Genomic DNA, 26,267 nt, shown 5'->3' with positions numbered 1-26,267 from the left:
TTTGGCGGAGGTTACCTACACTGATAATAGTAAATGTTAGAATTGTTTTATAAATTTAACTTTACACTATCAGATTCTTTCAAAGTTCTGGATATTGATTACAGGAATTGGTTGCTCTAATCTAATCATTTCAGTACACAAAGAGATGTTTGGAAGCTGTAAAATGTCTTTATGCTTACTGTGTGTTTTATAAAACCCCAAGCAAAATAACTCAGGAAAGATTTGTCTGTTCTTTAGGACTAACCTGAAAATTCAGGTTTACTTGAAGAGGATTCAGGAATGGACTATTTTGTGACAAGAACTGTTCCTCTTTACTTACCTGTATGATTTGCAAGGCACTATTCCTTCACACAGGGGCTCCCACATGTTTCCATGACAGCCCAGAGGGGAGACTCCATGCATGACCACATTATTTCAAATTTCTCTATTTATATAGTCACTGGCCTATGAAAGGCTATAATCTCTTTGGGACTGTAGAAGAAATCCAGTTAGCTTATTTCTAGCCCTTGTTGCTCCTTATTTTCTAATTCTAATAGTTTAAAAAAATAATTAAAAGCAGGTGACATGAGTAAACTCTAAATTTGAACTTAATGGAATGGTTCTAATGGCCACGGAGTTTAAAAAATTCCATGAGAAGGAAATCGAGTTTGTTAACATTATGATTCTTTTGTGGCCCTATGATAAAGCTCCTTATGTTTTCCTGCAAGAGTAAAAAAAAAAAAAAAAAAAAATCACATGAATAATCTCCACTGGTGTATCCAAAGCATGGTGCAATAAACTATTCTGTTCTTGTCCTGAAAATACGCAATGGTAGAGAATCTACCTCGGTCTTAAAGCTAAATTAAAATATTGTATGGGCTTGGAAAAATTTTCACTTTCCCACAAAATTCTCACGAATTCAATCTCTACTTGCCTATTTCATCCTGTTGCGGCCACAGTCATCTTCTATTGGCCTCTCATCTATTCAATCTAAAAAAAAAGAAGGTATTTTTTTCTGTAGCCAAATACATAAATCTTGGTTTTATTCATAATTTCATATGACTAGAAGTGATTGTTATGCTTTACTATTTCAATTTTTTAAATAAAAGGAAAAGCAGGTAACCAAGCCAAACTGCCAGTTTTCTTTTTTCCATATCCTTATATTTTTACATTACAATTTTACTGTATATCGTATCTTGGATTCCCCTTCTTCACAACAAAAATTCAAATGATAACCTAAATAAAGATAATCAAAAAGAATACTTAACGTTTTTGATGGCCTCTTGCCTTTGAGAGTCATGCTGGCACATGCTAATTTTCAAGCCAGAGGTGTCCCAGCCTATTAGACAGACTTGGCAATTTCTACAGTTTAAATAGAGTTTAGATCATTATTCAGACACAACATTAAAAACATCGACAATATGAATCCATAAGTACACATGAACAATATCCTCTTTTTTATTGAAAACAGTTTGTATTATTTGTAGTGAAACAAAAATCATTCCTTGATTAATGTAATTTTAATGTACCAAACTATTGGAGCAAATTATACATTTAATTCTTGGTATTTATATTTAAGATTCTTTAATATTAACAAAGATCATGTGTATGCATTGGAGGAAGACTATACATTCTCATGTCTGAGCTGCTCTCATCAGTTAAGAAATAAACTCTATATTGAAAAATGCACGTATTTGAAGTTCTGACCTAACACAATGGATTAAGGTTTAGACAATATTTACTTTGCTGCATTTTGATTCAGAAAGGGCCGTATGTGAAGATATGACCTATAATGGCCTCTCAGTAAAAAGATTTATATCAAATAGAGTGATATAAAATAGTTACAAAATAAGCTACAACTTTATAGCTACTCATTGGTAAAAGTCTGTAGTTAATACATTTGGATAAATAAGTCAGCAGCAAAGTGGTTAAACATTTGTGATCTGATTTTATCTCAGCTTGGAATGTGGTTGGAGTGTCCCACTTCTAACAACTGTTTGCTAAGTTAAGGCTTTAGTGTTTACACAGTGTTGAATGAAGCAGCCTGGTCACCAGATGTGATTGCTTCCCCAGACTGTCGTTTTTTTCAGTCAGATCACTGTCCTCATGGTCCCTGTTCCAACCTTCTTCCTCAGGACGTCCACCAGCCTTTCCAGCCTAGGTTGGGGGCAGGTGGGGGGAGGGGGAAAAAAAGGATACAAAAAGTACAATTATTGTCAGGAATGTTTTGGCTGAAAAAGAACAGTATTTGCCTGTGACCAAGCAGTCTTGGTAGTCGTGTTACGAGACAAAGCATTACTGTCAGCAAGAGACACTGGTGCAGAGTGCCATGTATCTGAGGTTAAAAAAAACAGTAACAACACAAACTTTAACCCACATCTTCAGATTATGTCAGTTTTAGACGCTACATGAAAAAATATAACATACTCATTTCACTACATTTACCTGCTTGCATGAAGGCTGTGAATGAATCATTTATTATGCAATGCGAAGATGGCACATTAAATGCAGAGCAGTTTCAAACTGATTTTTACCTAAGAAGTACATATTTTAATTCAGAAATACTATCAACCTCACACCTGTTACTTAGGTAAATAAGTAACACATTATTATGTTGTACAATTCATATGCATTAAATTTCTTCCTTTTTCAAAGAGTCAGCTGATGAAAATAATTAGGAATTGGGTAGCTAGCTGGAAAGAACTCATGCTTTAGTGGCATGAAAATAATTTAAGTATACACAAATGGTTTGATGCTAATAAAACCAGACTTTTGGTACTACATTTAAAAAGAAGTTTCTATTCTGAGTAATGTAAATAGGCTAGCAACGACTCTATAGTTTCTAATCAAGGATATGTGATTTTTTTTAATTGATTAAAAACTCACCACTTAAAGTCAAAAGTTTAAAAATAGTTTTTAAAAATAAGTTTAAAAATAGTTAAAAATAAGTTTGAAAATAAATTCAAAAGTTCAAAAGTCTATTCTGTAGTGTTCTTAGGCTACTCTCCGGGAGGGAGATCACATTCATGTGGATCAGTGAGATTTTGCTTGAGAAGAGATGATGGAATCAGACCATTAATTTTTCTCCTGTTATTATGTTTTTTTACGGAAAGCATAAAACCTCAACAAAAAATCATGTTTGATGTTACACACACAGAAATCTTCCAGTTTTCATATATACACAATCTTCTTCCTCAAAGACTGGTGAGCGACATAGTCTAGTCTGCTCCAGCTTGCCTCATTTATATGGATCCATGCATGAGGGTCCTTTGCAAATAAACATAGCACAGAGCTAGACCCTAAAGGAATGAGGGTATTCTTAGTGTCACACACTCTGGTTTACATGCAACACTGAAAGTTAGCTCAAGTTTATTGGATGATTGTGCATATATGGAGTTCAGTTAACAGAAAACAAGAATATGATGATTTATATAGGATTACATAAATTCTTTAAGACAAAGTTTCACTAACCTAATTTTGGAGAAAGGGCAAGAAAAATGTCAGGATGAAATTTTAAATGTATTGTTAAAGTATGATAGTAACCTCAATTAACTTAAAAAATGACTCCCAGTGGAAACATTGACAGGCCATTAATAGCATTTTTTGGCATATATTGTAAAAAAGGCAGAAAATATTACTTTCATGTTGGTTAGTTATATCCTTCCCCTACAATCTGATTTACACTACCATTAAAAAAATTCCTCATAATGGAAAAGTTGTACTCTGTATAGTTATCATTATTACTATGAATTCAGAATCAATGGCATTCCAAATTACTGAGATGAATTTGTGTTGTGCCTCTTTTGACTTTTTCTTTGCTAATAGGCTCATCTTACTTTAGTTTCCTTTTTATAGATTAGTACATATTTCCATTTAGAACTCTTATGCCTTGCTAAGGTAAGAGGTTAGGAGGAAATACTTAAATATCACATCTTGCACTGCCCTTTACTATGTTTCAATAATTACTAGATGAACCACATTCTCAGTTTATCCAGGTTGAATGATTTATGAAAATTTGATCTCAGAAATGAGAAAAATGTCAATGACTTCGTTCTGTAAAAGCGTACTGACTTCTGAAACACAATGAAGCACCTATTCCTTCTTGTAAGGAATGGAATTCACCTGCCAGACGTGGACCGTGCCAACAGGAAGGTAGCTGCATACGTCTGTCGAACCACCTTGTGGATTCGCCTGCAGGCTATTCTTTACTGTCCAAATCAACAATATCCTTTAAAAAAGTATGTAGCTTATTAAATTAGGTTCCAACTGCTTCAGATGTTACTCAACAGTAGTTTCCCAAGGGCTTCATGAAATAGGAAAAGGGTTAGAGCGAGGATTAGGAGTTCTCCACTAGGAGAACTCCATTAGGAGTTCTTCAAATATGAAGAAACTGAAGCACAGACAAGTAAACCCTTATACAAGGACTGTAGTAAAACAGTAACAAATCTGGGCCTGGTTTCCTTGTTCTTAGTTCAAAGTTACTTCCACTAGGGCTCGGTTACTAGAGAGCGACAGATTTCAGATTTAATGGATTATTTAGCTTCATGAAAAATTTTCCTTAAGTTCTTAGTTAAATTCAATTGGGAAAGTATTTGTGGGTATATTTCACCTGAGATTTTAGTAACACATTAACAAAGTAAATTGATGACATTGCACGTAATTAGGAAATAATAGTTACAAACTACTGTTTACTATAGTAAATTTGAAAAATATACTTACAGATATATTTTAGACAGAAATCTTATTTTTTCAATTAACATGATTTTTATATTTTCTATGTATTTAGATAACGTGTATATACTACAATGGAATACATAATTTTCCGACATAGTTATTTACCAATTTTCCTAATCAGTTTACTTTTATTTTTCACTTTTTAAAAAAATGTTTATTTATTTTTGAGAGAGAGAGAGAGAGAGACAGAGCACGAGCGGGGGAGGAGCAGAGAGAGAGGGAGACACAGAATCCAAAACAGGCTCCAGGCTCTGAGCTGTCAGCACAGAGCCTGACGTGGGGCTTGAAATCACAAACCGTGAGATCATGACCTGAGCCAAAACCATATGCTCAACCGATTGAGCCACCCAGACGCCCCTATTTTTCACTCTTAATGAATATTATGAGATATGTTAAACAGTAAATAATTCTTAATAAACACTGATTATGTGCTATGAATTATGAGAAGCAAATTATGCACATATTTAATTTTCATGATAACTCCATAGAGTAGACATACATTATCATTGGTTGACAAAACCAAAACATATAGAGGGTAATTTGATCACAGCCCTATTGCTAGTGAGTTTGGAGCTAGGATGTGATGGTAAGTCTAATTACCACCCCCCTGATCTCTCTGGTGTACTATACTGCTCCCAAAAGTACTACCAACTTTTAAGGCATATTTCTGAGTTTTTGTGGGCTTGAATTACTCTCACTCCCTTCTGAGTTTCAGACTCACATACCCAACTGCCTTTAAGACATCTCCTTTTGCTTTTTCTACAGGCATATGACACTTGGCATATCTAAAGCAAAACTGACTTTGCCCCCCATGCATGTTTCAGTATTTATGTTGATCAATGTTGTCATTCATTAAGTTGAAAAAATTTAGAAAAACTTGGTACATTTTATTTATTTAGTTTTCTCATTTCAGCTTGGACCTGTGAAAACTTTGTGAAGAAACCACTAATGGTGACAGTGGGAAGCAGTGAGTGGGTTTTAACACATCTAGTAACATCATCTGCACTATGGAAAGATTATAGTGGCAAAGATGTAGGAATGGGATGGAGACAGGTTAGCCTATAGGTAGGAAGTCCAGATAGCTCCTGATTAAAATAATCTTTGTGAGCACAATAACATGAATGTGTTTAAGGCCATATAACTGTGCACTTTAAAATGGTTAAGATGGTAAACTTTGTTATGAAGATTTACTATAATAAAAAAACAATATCCTAACGAGACTTAAAGGCTTGAACTAAAACTACAGCAGTGTAGATGGAAAGAAGGGGACAAGTTTGAAAGATATCTAAGTATAGGATCCCAAGGACTTAGTGACTTCTGAGGGCAGGATGGGGAGAGATGGGGTGGGCAAGAAGGATGACTACTGGGTGTCTGATTTTGGTGACTAGATGGATAGTGATATACTAACCAAGACAGTGCAGAGGAAGAACAGAAGAATTTATTGGGGAGCATGTGTGTGTGAAGATGAGTTCAGCTTGGTACACATGAATTTGAGGTGTTGGTGGGACATATAAGTAGGATGTTAAGTAGATACTTGGATATAAGAGTTTGTCTTAAAGAGAGAATTCTAGGTTTATGATATAGATTTCAGTTCAATCAATAAGCATTTGTTTGGTAATTCCTATGTACCAGGTGCTGTTCTAGGCATTGATTATTCAAAAAGCAGGACATGGTCCCAGCTTATAAGGAACAGTAGGGTGGGGAAATAGATCTTTATATGGATAACTTCAACAACAAGTTACTGATAAATGCTGTAATAAAAGGATACACAGATATTAAGCAGAACCTAGTTTGGGTAGAGGAGGAAAGGAAAGGCATATAAAGTCTTCCTGGGATTTTGCCCGAGTTAAGTATTGAAGGATAAGAAGGAAATAGTCATCTTAAGAAGGGAGGGGATGGAGAGGGGCAGGATGGGCATTTCAGACAAAGGAAATAATATCTGTGAAGGCACAGAGGCATGAAAAGCATGATATGTGTCAAGTGCTATTGATAGCATTTGTTTTCTCAGGATCACAAAGTTAGAGGTGGAGAATGGTAGAAACTGAGGCTGAAGAGTTGGGTCATGACTAGGTTGCTCTAGGTTGTAACGAAAGCCACAGGAGTAGATGGAAATGCTTAGAAAGAGAAATTAAGAAGAAGAAGAGATGTGGGAATAGGATAGAAATCCAAAGAAAACAAATATTTAAAGTAAAGAGACTGGCAAAAGAATTTGAGGATATAGGGATGTAAAAGATGGATCAAGACTAGGTGCTGTCACAGAATTCAGAGAAGAGCAGTTCAAGAAGGCATCTATCAACAGTTTAAGTAGTTAAGCAATATCAAAGTGAGAAGTGCCCATGTGATTTGGCAATTGGGAAAGGACCATCTTCTCAGTGCAGTTTTAATGGCATGATGGAAGTAGGAGGAAGCCTGAGAGGAATGTGAAAATTGAAGGCTAAGTACAGGCTGTTTTAGAAGAGCTTGGCTAGAAAGTAAAGACGATTACAGTTATAGGGGAATGTATGGCTGAAGAAGTTTTTTAAGAAACTGATGGCATGTGAATATATTTGTGAACTATGGGAGAGAAGACTAGAGGAAGACACAAAGGTATAAGGCAGGAAGATGATACCTTTTTAAGTAGGGTCTAGATGACGGGATCATAAGCATGGTTTACAGCATTGTCTTAAAAAATATATACAATTTTTCCTTGGAGATTAAGGGGAAAGAGGTAGGAAGAATACAGCTGTGGATAATTTAGGTATGGAGGATGTTAATTGACAGAACTTATGTCCGCTAGATTCAATTTACCCCATGGAGCAGGAGACAAAGTTCTCTGATGAAAACATAGGGTACAGAAAAAGGCTAGAGGAAAATGCTGAATGTTTAATGTGAACAATGAAGGGAGGTGCCTTGGAATATGCAAAAGAAATATTAGGTGAGATTGATGATCCAGCTATAGCTAGAGACTGCAAATTTGTAGAGTTACTGATCATCATAGTAGTATGACTTCTAGTTTTCACATCAGGTCTATCCTTTGGGGATAGATATGGGGAGGGGAAATAATAAAAGTAATTGAGAGTTTATGACTTATAGTGTAAGACATAGGTACAAGAAGACTGTGTCCTTGAGAAAAAGTGATTAAACCTAGAATTCAGATTGGGTAGGGAAGAAAGCAAGTCTAAAAGGGCTGTCAGTTCAGAAAAAGAATGAAAGGAGCAAGAGACTGGATGTCTTAATTTGTGGTGAAGCTAAAAAGCAAGAGTAGTTGGGAGTAAAGCTGTGGTTATTGTTGGAGAGGCAAGTGTGATCTTAGGATTTCACATTTAGAAAAGTTCTGCCAACATCTATTGTAGTTGAAGTGGATAAGAGGTAAAAGTCATTAGCATTCAAGGGACAAAGGAACAGACACATTACTGACATTGACACCGAAGTTTCTTAGTATGAATGCAGAAGTTGGGGTAGATAGAAAGGACGACATTGAATCAGATGCCTGAAATACATTTAAAGGAAATGGCACTGATCAGGAGATCAGTAGATATCACTGAAAAGATGAGACAGAGAGTGAGAAAGCTGGATGGTGTAAATCTCAAAGGAGCGAGTGTTTTTACATTGATGTAGAAGGTATGAAAGAAGCAAAGGGGAACGAGAAGAACTCTCCTTCCTGGTATATGGGTACAGGAAAAAGGCTGCTGTCCTAGTATATGGGTATGGGGAAGAGACTGGGCTGCTAGGAAACAAGTGTCCTTGGTAAGTTTGTTTCAGGTAGAATGTGTGTGTGAAACATTCAGTGTAGAAGTTGTGGATAGATGCAAGGTAGTAACAATGGAAAGAAGGTGCCACAAAGCAGACTGAAAAGAGCTGAGATCAGAGGAATAAAGAGAAGGAGAGAAAGATGGGGAAGGAGGAAGCACAGAGCTGTATGAAAGTGAATAGCTAATGGATTAGCCAATGGATAGAGTGCACCCATTCTCCCATGCATAAATTGTAATCAATGTGGTAAGAAGTTCTTGCTCCATTTTAGCCACAAAATGTAACTGAAAAGATACACAGATGCTTATAAAAATGGGCATATCCACATATACTTGTGAATAAATAGAGACACGGCCATATAAATATGAACACACATAGATGCTCACAAAAAGAACACATAAGAAATAAGTAAATACCACATGAGGAAAGAATGAAGCTGAGAAAAGAAGAAAGACTATTTACATTTGAAACAAAATGAAGAAAGAGTTTGTAAGTGAAAAAGTGAGTGTAGGAGTAGATGGGAGAGTGGGTTGAAAAGTCATGGTGAAGAAGGTGGAAACAAGAATTGGTAGAAAGTGAAAAGAATGGGGAACCAAATAATAATTACATGGCCAAAAATTATTCCTTGTATTATTATTATTATTATTTTTTTTTTGAGAGAGTGCGAGCAGGGGAGGGGCAGAGAGAGAGGGAGAAAGAGAACCCTAAGCAGGCTCCACGCCCAGCACAGAGCCCCACACAGGGCTCCAACCCACAACAGTGAGACCATGATTTGAGCTGAAATCAAGAGTCAGATCCTCAGCCAAGTGAACTACCCAGGCGCCCCTATTCCTTATTTCAACATACCTCCTTGGATCTCCCACTCATCCCCGTAGACATACCTTTTAAATCATTACCTTACTTGATTTCTCATATGAGGTGTTATCAAAATGTTAAGAAAGCAGTCTTTACTGGTTTTTATTGTTTACACTTCCAGTCTTCAAATGGCTGGTACATTCAAGTTAGTAGACTGCTCACCATTATCGGTACTCTTTGCGGATATTCTCTGGTATGTCTAGTGTCTTTAAAAATATTGGCCCCTATATAATAATCCAGTTTAATCATTATAAAGGAACATGGGCCTGATACCTTCGTTGATTTAGACTTTTACTTCTCTTTCAATGCTGCCATGTTTCACTACTGACTTAACCTTAAAACGCTAGCCTGCTTTGACTATCAGGCCAAGCCAAGCCTGTTCTATATCATATACGATTAATATTTCTTTTTCTTTTTCATTTATTGCTGCACAATAAACCACCCGAAACGTAGTGGCTTAAAAAGGCAGCTATTTTATTTACTCACGTCCATTCGGGCTTGGGGCAGTCAGGCGGTTCTGCTGGCCTTGCCCGTGTTCACTCATTCAGCTGCAGTCAGTTGGGGTGGGGTGGTCATGTGCCTGACAGGTGTGCTGACTTCTGCTGGGACTCTTTCTTTCTGTGGTATCTCATTCTCAACCAGATGAGCCCAGACTTATTTACCTGGTGAACACATCAGCAAGAGGGTAATACTGAACTCAGGAAGGTCTCTTGAGGCCTTGCTTAAAAGTTGTACAACATCACTTGGTTAAAGGGAGTCACAGGACAGCCCAGATTCAAAGGGCAGGGAAATAAATTCCACATTTTGACAGGCGCAGTTGCAAAAAAAATCATGGCCATTTTTATTCCATAATATTGATATTAAAAGCAAGATTTTACCTTTATGTATGCTAGATTTCAGTTTGGTAAATTTGGCCCATTTTTCCAGCAAATTAGTATTTTTTGGCATCTAGAGTTTATCACTTCTTGTATTTATGATAAACTTACCTTTTATGTTTTTAACTTAGGTAATTGAAATATGTTGGACAAAAAAAGTACTGAGACAAACTCTCACAGACAACCCTACAGGGTCATAATATGTATTCCTATTCAATTAGCTATGAATTACCAGAACTGTGCAATCCCTTCTTGATCTTGTCCACAAAGGTATTTTGAGATAGTCTGCCAAATGACTGTTAAAATCAAGATATATTAGAGTTCTTCCTCCTTACCTACCAGTTATAGAGGTTAATTTCTGAGATGCAGCTAGACTTGCAAGACCAAGTATGGGTAACTGGGAACAGCCTGGCTGCCAGAGATAATCAGTCCTTAGTGGCTACATCAGTGAGTAGGTCTGCAACTAACATAACTGGACTGGCTGTAGGGTGCCATCCAAAAGCACTCAACTATTTCAATTAGAGTACCTAAAGAGCTTAATTTGGGCTTTTACAAATATCCAGATAGGTCTAATCTGATCATCTGTGGCATGGAAACAAGAGTTTCTGGGCTGTGATGGTATTTGGCAAATATGATGAATTTGTAGACCATTGCTTGCTTAAGTTGATATCATGCCTGGTATGGTTCACAGCACATAGCATTTACTCTATTTTTAAATTTAATTTTAAGGGTTGGTCTACCTGTGTTTCAACATTCAAGATATATTTACTGAAACACTTCACTGGAAAGTCCACGAGTCATTCTTTATTAAAAGCAAATAATAAATTCCAAAATATTACCAACTTAACAATACTATGATGGTATTATGCATTTTGCCTTACCGAAAAAGATATCATTTTTTAAATGGATATGGACTTACAAATGTATCTTGTTTTTTTAATAAAATTTAAAGCCTAATACATTTTTATATTCTTGCTGGCAAACTCAGTGTTAATAATAAATTGTGGCTAATCTGGAAATGGGCATAATTTACTTATCTGGAACAGGACATTGTAATATTAATAGCAAAAATAAGATTTCCAATGTAATTATACTAGAGATAATGAGGAAAAAAATTGATACTGGCAAGAATACAGAAAGTCAATCACCAGGCCAATTTACTGAAGGAAAGAAGATATAGGACAATTGTTTACTATATAAATCCATACAAAATATTTTGAAAAGAACTTCACAAATATTTCATTATAAGTAGATAATAAACAGGAATTCTAGATGAGCACCACTTTTAAGATTTTTATAATAAAGCAGATTTAAAAGGTATTTGTTAATTTCTTAGAAAAATATTACCAAAGCAAATGTCTAGGGAAACTTTTAAAAAGTCTTGACAAAGGACTGTGTTACAAATCTTAGCCTGGTTAACATGTCAGTGATAAATTTACATGGATATAATAATTAGTATCAAGCATTTGTCTCCCGTTAATCCTCGTAAAATATTTGAGATTATGTAGATACCAAAGAGTGCATTTAAAAAGGCCCTCTTACTACCTCCTTGGTTTGCTGTGTTGAGGTCTCTCCAATACTTTATGATTGCCATGAGATTTAAGAATGCCCACAAGTACTGAAATGTTGGTAAACCTACAGCCTTCATAGGCTGAAGTAAAGTACATGTCTAGGTTTTGTTTAGATACATTCAGTTGAAAAGGCTGCATTTAGCAAAAGTGGTGCATTCTCAGCTCTAGTTTTGACCTAAAAATAACTTTCAAATCAGTAATGTAAATTAAGTATACATAGTTTTCGCAACCTCTACTATCCCAAACACAAGATGATACTCAGGAAATAAAAGTTTACAAGGGTGCCTGGGTAGCTCAGTTGGTGGGGTGTCCGACTTTGGCTCAGGTCATGATCTCATGGTTCATGGGTTTGAGCCCCACGTTGGGCTCTGTGCTGACAGCTCGGAGCCTGGAGCCTGCTTTAGATTCTTTGTCTTCCTCTCTCTCTGTCCCTCCCCAGCTCACGTGGTCTCCCTCTCTCTCAAAAAATGAATATTAAAAAAAAATTTTTTTTAAGTTTACAAAATTATTATGGTTTTCATAATGATTTTGGGTCATGCCTTCCCTACACCTCTTACAAAGTAGTCCAAGTAACCTTTGTTCTGTTTGGGCCAATCATGGGGCAGCACTGTGAGAGTGGTCAAGTTTGTCTTTATTTCTCAAAGAGCCTAAAATAATTTGGTAGTGATAACTGCTGAAACAGAATTCCACCAGTAATAAAGACATCTAGAGAGAGAGAAAACCACAACCAAAAACCAAAAGTTAAAACCGATGCTGCGCAGAGGTTGATCCAATGGTATTTCTCTTGCTTCCCATTAAGAGTCTAATCCTCTCGCATTCTCCTCCCCTTGATTCTTAATACTGGCTTTAAAAAAATGTTTTCTGAGAACAATGTTATATGATTGATAAAAAGGCTACTATGAGTTCCTGCATTATATTATGAAACAAAGCATAACCTAAATCTGTTTATTTCTGATACTGAAATTTTAAATATCAATTGATAGGTATGAAAATAGATATATCTTGGGGATTGCATTATCTCTTAAATGAAACCAGGAATGTGATTATCATCTCTGTCTGCATATAAAATTGTCCCTATTTGTTGTCAACTCATACTTTTGGCTGCATCTACACTATTAAAAGAAAAATAAGAAAAACAACAAATTGGGTACATACAGTCAACAATATTTAGTTTTAATGCATCATGACTAACCATTTACTAATTAGCTTGTTGATTTCTAGCATAAATTTCATGTCAAATCCAATTCAATCATTTCCCCAAAACCATTTTGCTGTATAAAAAAATATTTCAAGTAACTATAATAAAGGGTAAAATAACATGGATAGATTAATTTAGCTCCTCTGATGTCATTATATGAAGCATTATCACTTAGAAGATATCATTATCTTTAAAGAATTATCATTCCTTCAGAAATTAAGCAGTAAACTTTATCTCTGAGATTAAATAGAACTTAAAAAAATCTTAGTACATGCACACTCAACTCTGCTTAGATTAGATACACACATTCCTTATTCAATGTGTAGACAAGCACTGAAAACTTAATTCTATTTTATTTTTTTAAGCGTATTTATTTTGAGAGAGAGAGACTGAGCGAGAGGTGTGTGTGTGTGTGTGTGTGTGTGTGTGTGTGTGTGTGTGTGAGAGTGGGGGAGGGAGAAGAGAGAGAGACAGACAGAGAGAGAGATAGAGAGAGAATCCTAAGCAGGCTCCATACTGCCAGTACAGAGCCTGATGCGGGGCTTGAACCCAGGAACTGTGAGATCATGACCCGAGCCAAGATCAAGAGTCAGATGCTCAACAGACTGAGCCACCCAGGAGCCAACTTGCCTTTATTTTAAATGTAGACTAACATTTGCCATCTTCCATGTAACGTTGAAAAATCAGGCTTGTCAATCAATCATAATGTCATTAGCATCAATTTACGTGACTAGTAAAAATAAAAGTTAAACATTTAACAATCAAAATTTAATGTAAAACTTGGCATTCTTTACATTTGTTTCATCTCATTTTACAATTAGAACATGGAGAAAGAGTAAAGCTATATTTCCTTTGTTACTATATCTCTAAGGTAATTTTATTTCAAGTTTTGGATTTTAAAATAATAACTTTGGTATCATTTTACCCAGAGATTAAGATTTTGTAAATCTTAGTAAATGTTTTTTGTAAATGTTAGTAAATTAGATGTCTACATAGTCTGGTGGATTCCAATTAGTCTATGGCAGCACTAGAAAAGGACTTAGAGAAGATAATAGAGTTATTTTGCTTAAGCCCCTAATTTAACATCAGAAAGTGATTGAGATAATAGGATGAATTAAGATCAAGTGACAATTTTATTGGACTCTCACTTTGTCTATGAAAGGATATTCAAATCATATGTAAGTTTCCCAAGAAAACTCAACACCAGTAAAAAGCCCATGAAGCTCTATGAGAGCAAGTACAATGTGTATTTTGTTCATAAAGTAACTGGTACTTGGTAACTAGCCTAACAGGCTCTCAAACATCAACAGGATATTATTTAGTTGTTTCTGAATAGATATTATACACACATGCACACACACACAGGGAATAAAGAGTGAAGGAATTTCATTTACATTCTCGATTCTAAAAAATAGATTTAAATTTTGATGATGACCCTTAAAAGGAGGTTTCAAAAATAAAGAAAGCAAGTTACTCCATGTGAAGATCTGTAGTAGTTTGTCTGTTTATTTATTTATTTTAATAAATTTTTTTAACATTTATTTATTTCTGAGAGACACAGCATGAGCGGGGGAGGGGCAGAGAGAGGGGGAGACACAGAATCCAAAGCAGGCTCCAGGCTCTGAGCTGTCAACACAGACCCAGCGCGGGGCTCAAACTCATGAGCGGTGAGATCATGACCTGAGCCGAAGTCGGACACTTAACTGACTGAGCCACCCAGGCGCCCCTGAAGTAAATAGTTTATTTAGTCAAGGGCCCTTGCAGAAGAAGATTATATAATAAGCAGTTATCTGAATAGATTCTTGTCATTTTGTTATTTTTTTTTAGTTTATTTATTTATTTTTAGAGAGAGAGAGAGAGAGAGAGAGAGAGAGAGAGAGCGTATGAGAGTGCCAGTGAGGCAGGGACAGAGAGACAAAGAGAAAGAGAATCCCAAGCAGGCTCCGCATTCAGTGCAGAGGCCCACAGAGGGCTCGATCCCTCGACCTTGAGATCATGACTTAAGCTAAGCTGATATCAAGAATTGGTTGCTCAACTGAGTCACCCATGCACCCCAAGATTCCTCTCTTTTAAATGGAGGGAGTTTGGGAGCTTGGTGGGAAAGATCTTAAATGAAACTTCACCCTAAGTGAGAACTAAGTTAAGGTTATCCTTTTTGCTTCAGGAGGGATTTAGTTAATGTGATAACATTAATGAATTACTGATTCTGAAAATTTGTCTCTTCTTTTTGATTTCATAACTTGCAAGGAGAAAAAAAATGAAGCACACAAAGGAATGAAGTTGCCACGGATGTGGATTACTGATAAGCAGGCACATGACAAAATATGGGAAAGACAAGCTGATAACAGGGTCAACCATTTAAATTACTTCATTTAAAACTCTTGATTTCTAAGAACTGAACCAGGGTATGATACTGGTATATTCAAAAAGGATGCAGATTTGTGGGAAGATTCCTTCTCCTTTTCTTATTCTGGTTTTTGTGTTCTGCCCCTGCTTCCCAGCTTTTAGGACAATCCATATGAACACTTGCTTAAATTACATCTGAAAGCATATAGAAATCCTTTATTTCTTTTAGACTAAAATGGATTCTTTGTTGGTTGTATCACTGTCCTATTTAAAATATTAGTTTCACTATTTTCAGAGTGTCTTTTGTTGAAAATTAAGACTGATAAGTCATTGCTTTCTAAGTGTTTTTGAAACTGTTCAATTATATTGTCAAAGTTTTTTTTCCTATGGCGAACTGATCCTTGGTTTCAAGATAAGGATATAGTAAATAGAAGTTTGAAGTTTAATCGCATTCATGATATTATGAAACTTCTAGGTAGTCACTGCTTATTTCTGGCAGTTTAAAACTATATGTTATCGGACTCAGATATTGTATATGGAGTCCTAAATTCTTTATGTAAATAAAAGAAATTAATCTTTCTGAAACATAAATATTTAGCAAAGTAATATGGCCATGAAAAGGCAGAGTTCTTTGAAAAGTTTGACACATAATAGTCATAGAACATACATTATTATTATTTTTTTAAATTTTTAAATGTTTATTTATTTTTGAGAGCGAGATAGAGTGCAAACAGGGAGGGGCAGAGAGAGGAGACATAGAATCCAAAGCAGGTTCTAGGCTCTGAGCTATCAGTTGGATGTGGGACTTGAACTCATGAACCCATGAACCACGAGATAATGACCTGAGCTACTGAACTACCCAGGCGCCCGTAGAACATACATTATTTAATTAAACTTGCCGTTAAACAACATATAAAAGGGAAGATGCTATAAAGATTAATACTACATATGTAAAAGAAGTTTGTATTTTCATCTCAAAAACAGTGTCTATTCCAAATATATATATATATAGAGAGAGATAGATATCTATATATTTATATATCTATATCTATAGATATATATATTCTTTATAGATAAAGAATTCTGGAGGTATAGAAAGATGAGCATTTCTGACTGAGTTTCATTTCTTTCTGATTTTTATATGCCACTTGTAAATGTAATTTCCATTCTTTAATATCCATTCACTTCACAGTTAATACTTTTCAAGCACCATAAAAGACTTGAAATTAAATCACATACATCTTTCTTATATGTGTTAAAGTGTTAGTATTAGGGATTAATGGGCTTTATTCTCAGTATCTAGATTATTCATTGGTAGTATGTTAGTGACATACGGTCACAGCTGACAGGACATTAGCAAACTGCTTCAGGGACTGAGTTACAAAGGTCTTAAATGTGAATTATACTTATGTTCTAATTTATTTACAGTGAGTAATCACCAAGATAGATTTTTCATATGATTTCCTTTAGATTTACAGTATTTGCACTGTTAACAATACATAGATTTTTATATTCTAGAAACTACCATACATTTGGCAGCAAAGATAATAAATAAGGACTTATAATTATGATAACTAAGTACCCGAGAGCCACTTGTAAAGCCAATGAAAACTATTCTTCTGTCTTAATTGGAGAGCAATTCTCATCTGAGTGTGAAGAAAAGAGCCTCAAACCTGCCTTCTGATAAAATCCTAAAGGTTTTTCAGATATTCTATAAGGCATGAAACATGAATTATAATTTGTTATTTTTCCTCAGTTTAGTTTAGGTTTGGACAATATGGTAGTGTTTACATCTTCTGGTATGTATTTTGTTACCTAAATTTGGTAGAAATATTTCTTTGAATAAATAACCTAGATGATAGGAATGAATTACTGCTGTAAATCTTTGCTAATAGCTATCCTCATCATGTGCCTTTTTAAATAAAACAATTCTAAAAATTCTTTCTATATGCTGCTCTCAGCTGCTTATATCTGGACTTTTAAGTATTCACCCACCAGCCTGTTCAGATAATTCAGATATCACCAATGATATCACCTCAGGAAATAATCTGCCGTTTGCCCAGTAGAGGAGTTACCTATTGCCTTTTGAAGAATGACGCCTCAAACCACAGCCTTGACATTTGGCCTCTCTTTGAATGGCTTGAGATACAGCTCTTCAGAATAATCTTTATCATTCAGAATAACTTTGGACATTCTGACTTTTAGCACTAAACTCCACAGAAAGAGTTTAATTACCTGGGAAATAGAGTTATATAATCTAAATAGCTATCATTCCAAAGACATTCTCATGGGTATTTCTATTATTCCTTGAGAAGAATCCTTAGAAGCCTTCCCTTCTTTTGCTCTTCAGTTTCTGGAAGCCAATTTTGATGAGTTTTATATCTGCCATCTGACAGTAGTGTTCTCAAACTCAACTTAATATTTTTTCTCATAAGTTTATAAGTTAGGGTTATACAAAAAGAAAATGAAATTAGTTCTTAGCATTGAACTAAAAGACATCCTATTGACGGCACTGTGTTGTTCCTATCTCTTAGGCAGAAAATCTTAAAATACCGACTACTTCTTTACCCTTCACATCTCTTTAGTCACCAGATCACAGTTTTTCTCTATAGTGTTTCTGATATGAATCCTTTTCTCCCATTCTCACTGCTACCAGCCTATACCAGCACATCAGTTGTCTGTTATTATATTATTACCGTTGCTCCTTAGCTGGTACTCTGACTTCTAAAACCATACTGCTTCAATTAATCTTCCCCAGTGCTAAGTGAGCCTGATATTCCTAAAATGCTATTTCTTTCAAGTGACCTTTGCTGCTTTCAAAACTCCGCGTTAGTTTCTTATTCCCTAACCCCTGAAATCTGCCTTTGCATAGTAATTCAACTCACCTCACGTATCTGATATAATCCCACAGGATGGGACACTCCTGCCAGGCTGACTTCTAAACTATCTCCTCTTATATAATACATTCACAGGTGTACCTTTGCTTCATTTGTGCTGTTTCTCCTCTTCTACACTCTCTTTCTTCTCTACTTATTCATACGCCACCCATTCTAGAGGCCAAGTTCAATTTCCTTGAGGCCTTCCCTCTCCCTGTACTACCTGCCCTGAACAATTAATAGGTTATTTAGTTCCATTCTATACTATAAAATAATTTTAAAAAACAAGGCAATATATACATATATATATTTTTAAATATATTATTAGCATTATATACAGATACAAGATGTCATATAGTCTTGAACCCAACAATTCTGCTTCCAGGAATTTGTGCCTAAAGTTTTTAGCTAGAAGTGTGTTCACTGCAACAGTATTTGGAAACAAGCAAACAACAATGCCCTAAACTTCTTATGGGCAAGAGCCTTATGGCATACTGTTTATTTATTCCACCAAATTTAAAAGAGTGCTAAGTACATGATACACTGTTGTGTGTGTGTGTGTGTGTTTACAGTCTTTCTCTGTATCTTGTAATAAAAGTAACAAATGAAAATAAAATCCAAATTTGTTGCCTCCCCCATTTATCTCTAAGATCCTGCATCTTTTCAAGAAGAGAGAATATATCTTTAATTCCAGGTACTATGTAGTCGGGCCATGAAATTTTTCTATTCGTGCTTACAATGAAATAAATGGAGAGGTGAAAAGGTATTGCCAGCTGTAAAGGAACAGTTGAAAAGAGTTCATCTTACTCATAATTGTTACCTTTTTGCCAAAAAATTTTCATAGGCAGCGTGCTTCTAATGCTATATACATACACCCAAAGTCTTAAATCATTTATATTAACCTGTCACAAGTGTTGGTCCACTATTTTGACATGCTTACTGAGAACAGTAGATGACTTACTATCCTCAAAACAAGCTATTAACTCCTGTTTAAACTTTCTCAATCTGAACTACTGTAAGGCAGCTCTTTGATGGGACACACACTCTGCCTTTTATGGCTTCACATCATTCTGCTCTATTATGTGCCAGTGTCTTTGACAGCTATGAAAAAAGCCGTTAGTAAAAAAGGCTAGAAAGTTTGAAAAAATTGCCTCGGTTTTTGTACCATAAGTAATACATTCAAATTAAATTCCTGCTATCACTGTATATACTTTTATATACAGCTTTTACAAGTTAGGTCATTCTTTTTTAAAAAATTTTTTTAATGTTTTTATTTATTTTTGAGACAGAGAGAGACAGAGCATGAATGGGGGAGGGTCAGAGAGAGAGGGAGACACAGAATCTGAAGCAGGCTCCAGGCTCTGAGCTGTCAGCACAGAGCCCAACGTGGGGCTTGAACTCACGGACCGCGAGATCATGATCTTAGCCAAAGTTGGCCGCTTAACCGACTGAGCCACCCAGGAGCCCCAAAGTTAGGTCATTCTTACCACAGAAAGTGTTTATGGTAATGTATTTTATAATTAGAGGACAAGATGAAACGTTATCTCTCCACTATAAAACACTCAGCACCATATTTCTCTTTTTTCCACATACCCGAAGAGATTTAAAATCTGCAGTTCTTCAGATGGCACTTCTATAGTCTAATTGTTTTTCTAATTAATTAAAACCTTTTCTAGCAATTCTAAGTATTTTTTAACTCATAATTCCACTTCCAGGAATCTGTGTCCCACGCAGTAATTGCAGATATGTGCAAATATTTAGCTGCAAATCTGTCCACTGCAGCAGTATTTTAAAGCAACTCAACAGTAACAGTAATGGGTTAAATAAATTATGATACAATCATACAACAGATTTAAAGCCATTTAAACTACATAGTAAAAGATTATAATGACATAAAGTTATTCATCATATATTAAGTGAATTAGATTATAAAATTGTATGTGATATACGAAAACATTTTGTAAGAATGCCAAGTTGCCTGGTGATATTTAAAAGGCAAAATGTTTATATGATCTGAAGAGAAACCAGAGTGCTTAGTGATATTTAAAATTTTTTCAGGAATTAATGTAAATTGTTTCAGTAATTTGAAAAACATTTATTTGTGATTAAAAAGCATTTTTAAAATATTTGGCCTATCAAAACAGTATTAATTAATACATCTCTTGGTAAAGATGAACACATGTACATAACTACTAAAGTGAACAAGAGGGCATTTAAAAGACAGAAATGTAACCTCTTTCTCTCTCTTCCCATTCTCACTAATTTTTTGCTGAACTCTCCCCAGATGTAGGAATTCCATGAGACTGACAGAGAACTTAAAAGTTCTATGTGGCTGTAAAGTATTTATATTCAGTATGTATATTATTCAAGTTTTATCATTGTATTTCTCATAGCAAGAAATTGCCCAGAAAAATAAATTAAGGGGACATATGCTATACAAACATGGAAGAATTATTTATTCTGTTGTTTTTTTAACATCACACATCAAGGCTATACAACTTTAAGTATTCACAATATTTAAAACAATGATTTGAATTGAAAGAGACAGATTTCCTTACACATTAAAGGCTCTCTCAGGTACTTTCCTTTCATCTCCCACACACAAATGAAGCCAATCCAGCACCTAAGCATTCAAGCTTTCTATTGTGTTTTGATCCTGTTTGTTCTATCTATGCAGGATATTTACTTTGGAAGGGGAGATTTATGGCTGAAGAACATGACTAAATAGCTTATTTGTGAAGATAAACCAACCCGAATTAGTATTAAGGTATAAAAACCCATTGGGCTGCCAATTAATAAAAACAACCTTTTGTTTAGAAGAAAAAAAAAGAACACAAAGATCACGTTTATAAATATTTCTAGGGGCACCTGGCTGGCTGAGTTGGTTGGGCGTCTGACTTCAGCTCAGGTCACGATCTCACGGGTCGTGAGTTCGAGCCTGGTGTCAGGCTCTGGGTTGACAGCTCGGAGCCTGGAGCAAGCTTCAGTTCTGTGTCTCCTTCTCTCTCTGCACCTCCCCCACTCGCACACTGTCTCTCTCTCTCTCTCTCAGAAATAAACATTAAAAAAAATTTATAAATATTTCTAGTACTTTTTCTAGTCAGATAATCATAAATAATAATAATAAAAAAACCTCAAATAAGCAACTCAAGAGAAGGCAAGCTGCCTTAGTTATCAGATGATACCACAATTTAACAAACCTGATACTGTCAGAAAAACAAACCAAAACATAACTTTTCTCTTGAAAAATATAATGTAAGCGAAGTCTGAAATGGGGAAAAATGTTTACAGTACATTTAATAAAAAGCTGATTTATTTACTATCTTAAGAGGTCTTAAAATCAATAAATAATACAATACAAAAATGGGAAAAGTCTAGAACAGGCAGTTCAAATAAAAATATGTTGCAAATAAAAATATAAAAAGCTGCTTAACTTTATTCATCATCAAAGTACACATTGAAATGAGATGTAATTTTTCATCTTTCAGATTGGAAGATTCAAACTTTAATAATACAAAATAGTAGTGAAAATTGCGGAATCAGCATTCTTATAAATTATGAGTTGTTCATTTAACTTTTTAAAAGAACAATTTGGCAATACTTAGAATTAAAATGGCACACTTTCTTGAAACTTAAGTTTTTCATTTTTTAGGAATTTTGTTAAAATTGAAAAACTATGTAAATATGTTTAAAGAAGGCTGCTCATTTGTAACACTGTTTGTTAACAGCAGATTTAAACAAACAAACAAACAAATAAGCAAGCCCAGATTCTCTTCTCACAGAATTTGCACTCTAGTTGGTAAAAGATGTATACATAGAGCAATTTTTAAAGATTAAAATTATAATTTTATAATGTTTTGCACTGGCTAAAAATTAACCATCAGTGCTTATATATTTGAAAGTATGTAAGGAAGTGAGAATGTTTTAGAGACTATGATTTCATAGTTATTTTTTTTAGCACTGAAACTATACAAATTTGACTTCATTTTCTTGCATACAATCAGTATAGGTTTTTATTTATGACAGGCAAAATGCTTTGCTTAAAACAGTGATCACATTCACAGGAATTGTGAGGAAAAAAGTCTTTAGGGAGAAGGTCAAAACAGCTTGTATTTGGGCTTCAATGAAAACCTGATGCTCTAAAAATAGTTTTAATTGTTTCTAGTTTGTCCTCTCCTTTAGTGGCCCATCCCTCAAAAGCTGGCTGGAGCCTGTAATAAAAGGACATCTTTTCCAAATAAAACCACAAATCCCTCTTTCAAAAAATCTTTTAATGTGTGGTATTTGATTTTTTTCTTTTTATTTAACCCAACTAATAGGTGGTTATGCATCTCGCTAAACATGGAACTTAACTGACTTATGAAAGTCTGGAAAAAAACTTTATAATGAAATAAAGTTTTGGAGAAAATGTTGAAATATAAAAAGCTCCCCTATGAAAAGTTCCTCAAAATAAACTCAGACTAATCCATTAAGTTATTATACCTACTGGTATTATAAAGCAGCATATACGCAACACTACCCTGACCTAAGCCTTGGCATAAATATTAGTTTGGAGAGGCTAATATTCAATAAAGTTATCAAAATTCCTACTTAAAGTAGTTCTCATTCTTTTGTGATTCCTTTGTCCCTAAAACTTAAACAGCTTTTGATGTGCCATAATCTCTTAGACATACTGTGGTAAAGAAACCATATGAATATTGTCTACTTTTTCCCATTGATGCTCCCCACTACTGAGAGACAGTCAATATACCATCAAGGAGTGGGTGAGATCTTTCCCCTTAATTTCAATGAATGACTGGTATCATAGGCATAACAATAGTGTAAAATTTTCACCAGGCATCCTTATTGTTAATTTACCAAGTCCAACTACCTTTTTATGGAAAAGGAGGCTGTTAATCCTTTAATGTACAATTCCAAAATTCATAAAGCTCTTAAAAGCCAAAATACTTTTATAAGTTTTCTGCAAACTCAGGTAGCAGGAAAACCTGATCGAGAGTGACAATTCATATACTTCACTGCAGAAATATTCATGTGTTTGTTTACATTGTGCATTTCTAGAACAGCTGGTGTTACATGTACATCATATTGCCTTTATGATTTTTGAGAAATTCTAAATTCTGAAACAACATATTCCCAAGGGCTTTAAATGAAGGATGTGGATCCAATTAGGTACTGTGTTATTTCTTTAGTAGGTGAATATTGTACATATACCATAGCATATTTGATATTTCCCAATCATATTTTAGGGAAGAGGTTGAATCTTCAATTTGATACCATTTTCTATGGCACATTCTTCTAACTGGTAATCAAGACTCCTAGAAACATAACCCACAGAGTTAACAGAACATGCATGCTTTTTTTACAAGTATAAAACCTTCCCTGACTGACCCGAGTTTTCCTAGTGTCCCTCCAGTACCATACATTTTTCCTATTATAATTAATGTTTACTTGTCAATATTCTTTTCTAGATTGTAAACTGAGTGATAGCAGGTGCTGCTGTCTTTAATCTTATTTACCAGTGATTTCCACTCGTAGATACCCAGTGTCTACCTCAATGCTTGATGAGCAGTACGTACTTGATTGAAATGACATTTGAACTGCAGAACAGAAGAAATACAGTTTCAAAACATTTTCTAAGTACCTTCAGATAACTCAAGGTACATAGAAAAGTGCAGGCACTACTCTCATTCATTATTTCAAACCCTTTTTAGTCTTCTATTACCAAAAATATTTTGTCCATTCACTAACATTTCTTATGTGGTAATAATCATGCTTATTATTATCTGAACTTATTTTTGGTACTCTTTCATGTTAATTATTACATTTAAAAAAATTATTACATTTAATTTACACATAAGCTTCCGTGTTTAAACACATATTTGATAACTTATTTTTTTGCTGAATTTCCATTGGCTATTGAATTTTTAAACTATGCTTATCATCATTAATAGCATCAATACAGATTTGAAGTGCCAATAAAACTGCTACAGTTCAACATACATTCAAATAATATTGACTGGTTTGCTACATTTACACAGCTGAGCGCTTCCCCTGAGCCTTGGCCCATTATTTTATTCTTCTCACTTTTACTAGTAGGGCTGGCTTAAATCTTGACTCAGATTCTCTGTATTCATATTCATCTAAAAGAAGTAAAACACTAATTCCTCCTTCCTTATTTCTTACATTAGCTAGCTGCACTTAGAGTTTTAAAACTGAAATTTGTAAGTGGGAAGCTATCCAGAACTGAGAGCACCACAGACGGATCCTACTGACTACCCTGTTCATGATCTATTAGTTTCTGAATATGCATGATTCTTGGTACTTAATTTTGGCTCAGGCTTTGGTTTCTTTAGAAGTTTTGACCCCATCATGACCTTTGGTTTCTTTAGACAGGATCTTGTAGATTTTCAGAGGATTGTGATGGTATCCTAAGGTCAGACTGTGGTTGTGCATTTTCCCACAACTGTCACTGCTCGTGAAGTAATATGATTAACTGGATGTCAATTTTCAGCTACTTAAGACCCTATAAAAGTAACTTAACTTTTAAAAAACTTTGTGAGAGGCAGCTTCTGACATGACTCCCAATGATCCCTGCCTCCTGGTATTCACACCACTGTGTAATCCCCTCCCCAGTAGTGTGGACTGGACCTACTGACTTGCTTTTAATGAACAGAATATGGCAAAAATGATGGGATATGACTTCAGTGATTAGGTAACAAAAAGGCTGTGAGTTCCATTCAGCTAACTTACTCTCTTTCCCTCTCGTCCCCTTGCTTGTTCATTTGGATAAAGCTGCCTGCTATGTAGTGAGATGCTATATGGAGAGGCCCACATAGCAAGGAACCAAAGGCCTTGATGTCTTGAGTGTGAGAGGAACCAACACCATAGTCTAGTAGTTTAAAAGTTTGTGAGAACTTAATCCTGACAATAGCCATATGAGTCATCCAGAAGGTAGATCTTTATCAGTCAGGCCTTGAGATGATGCAGCCTTGTGAGAGACCCAGAGTCAGAGGACCCAGCAAAGCTGCACTGAGATTCCTGACCCACAGAAACTGTGAAATAACTGTTTTAAGCCACTAAGTTTTGGGGTAATTTGTTACCAGCAACAGATAACTAATATAAATCTCAAAAGCAAAACATTTTTTTTTTCTGAAACAAAATGTAACATAAAATTATGGTTTCCAATTATATACCTGTCTGGTTAATGTGTATCCATTATATCTTTTAATATGATACAAGTTCATTATTAGCAGGAAATGCATATAGCAAAGATTTCTGGCACAAAAATACTGATACATACATGTGAATGACAGAATTTTAAAACCTAAACTAATTCTTGGCAAGATGGTTCAATGCAAACTTTCAGATAAAAATGATCTATTCTACTGGAAGGAAAAGTATACTAATTCATGTTCTTGGATCATGCCTGATATTGTAGACATCAAACACATCACAGGATGGTATCTGGCCTCATAGAGCTTAATGGTATGATTATCATAAAAGAGAACATGAAAGGTTATCCTCTTTTCATTAGAATTTTTAATAATATAACTAATATAAATCCCAAATATTTAGTCAAATGGACATACTAACAATTTGAAGTTCTGTTATAACTGTTAAATCCTTCTTTGAGAAATAAAGTTATCAATATAAATATCTACTTGGTGTCTCACATACTACTCAAATTAAACTTGTTAAAAATTGTCTTTCCACTTCAACTCTGTTCTTCCTCTAGTTTTTCCAATTCTAGTAAATAGTATTTCCATCTATCAGGTTGCTCAAGACAAAAATTTGGGAGTTTTCCTTGACACCCTGCATCCCATCCAGAAAGTCTACTGCCTACAGGGCATGTAGCTCTCAAGTCCCTCTTCTCTCCATCTCCAAGGACATTCCTCTGGTCCAAGTCACTACAATTTCTCATTCTTTCCTAATGAGTCTCCTTACTTCTACACCTGTCCCATTACAGATTATCCTTCACACAGCAGCCTTTCAATCTTTTAAAAATGCAAATGAGAACATGTCCCCTGATTATAATCTATCAAGTTTAAAAATGGAAACTAACAGAAAAAACTTAACAAGGGTGCCAATGTTCTTTAAGATCTGA

General features: G+C 34.9%; 1 protein-coding gene across 6 annotated transcripts in view; it reads right to left on the bottom strand.

Annotated features, from left to right (window-relative positions):
* Nucleotides 1-1,421: 1,421 nt before the first annotated feature.
* MIPOL1 (mirror-image polydactyly 1) overlaps nt 1,422-26,267 on the bottom strand; it is a 301,649-nt gene continuing 276,803 nt past the window's right edge. For all 6 annotated transcript variants that reach the window (XM_015061575.3, XM_015061576.3, XM_053224387.1 and 3 more), the window contains one exon: nt 1,422-2,136. In XM_015061575.3, the coding sequence (XP_014917061.3) occupies nt 2,070-2,136 (67 nt within the window). In that variant the 3' untranslated portion in view covers nt 1,422-2,069. The remainder of the gene's footprint in view (nt 2,137-26,267) is intronic.

The sequence above is a fragment of the Acinonyx jubatus genome, chromosome B3 (genome assembly GCF_027475565.1).
Source record: "Acinonyx jubatus isolate Ajub_Pintada_27869175 chromosome B3, VMU_Ajub_asm_v1.0, whole genome shotgun sequence".
Taxonomy (NCBI): Eukaryota; Metazoa; Chordata; class Mammalia; order Carnivora; family Felidae; genus Acinonyx; species Acinonyx jubatus.
This window is presented reverse-complemented; position numbering and strand designations above follow the sequence as displayed.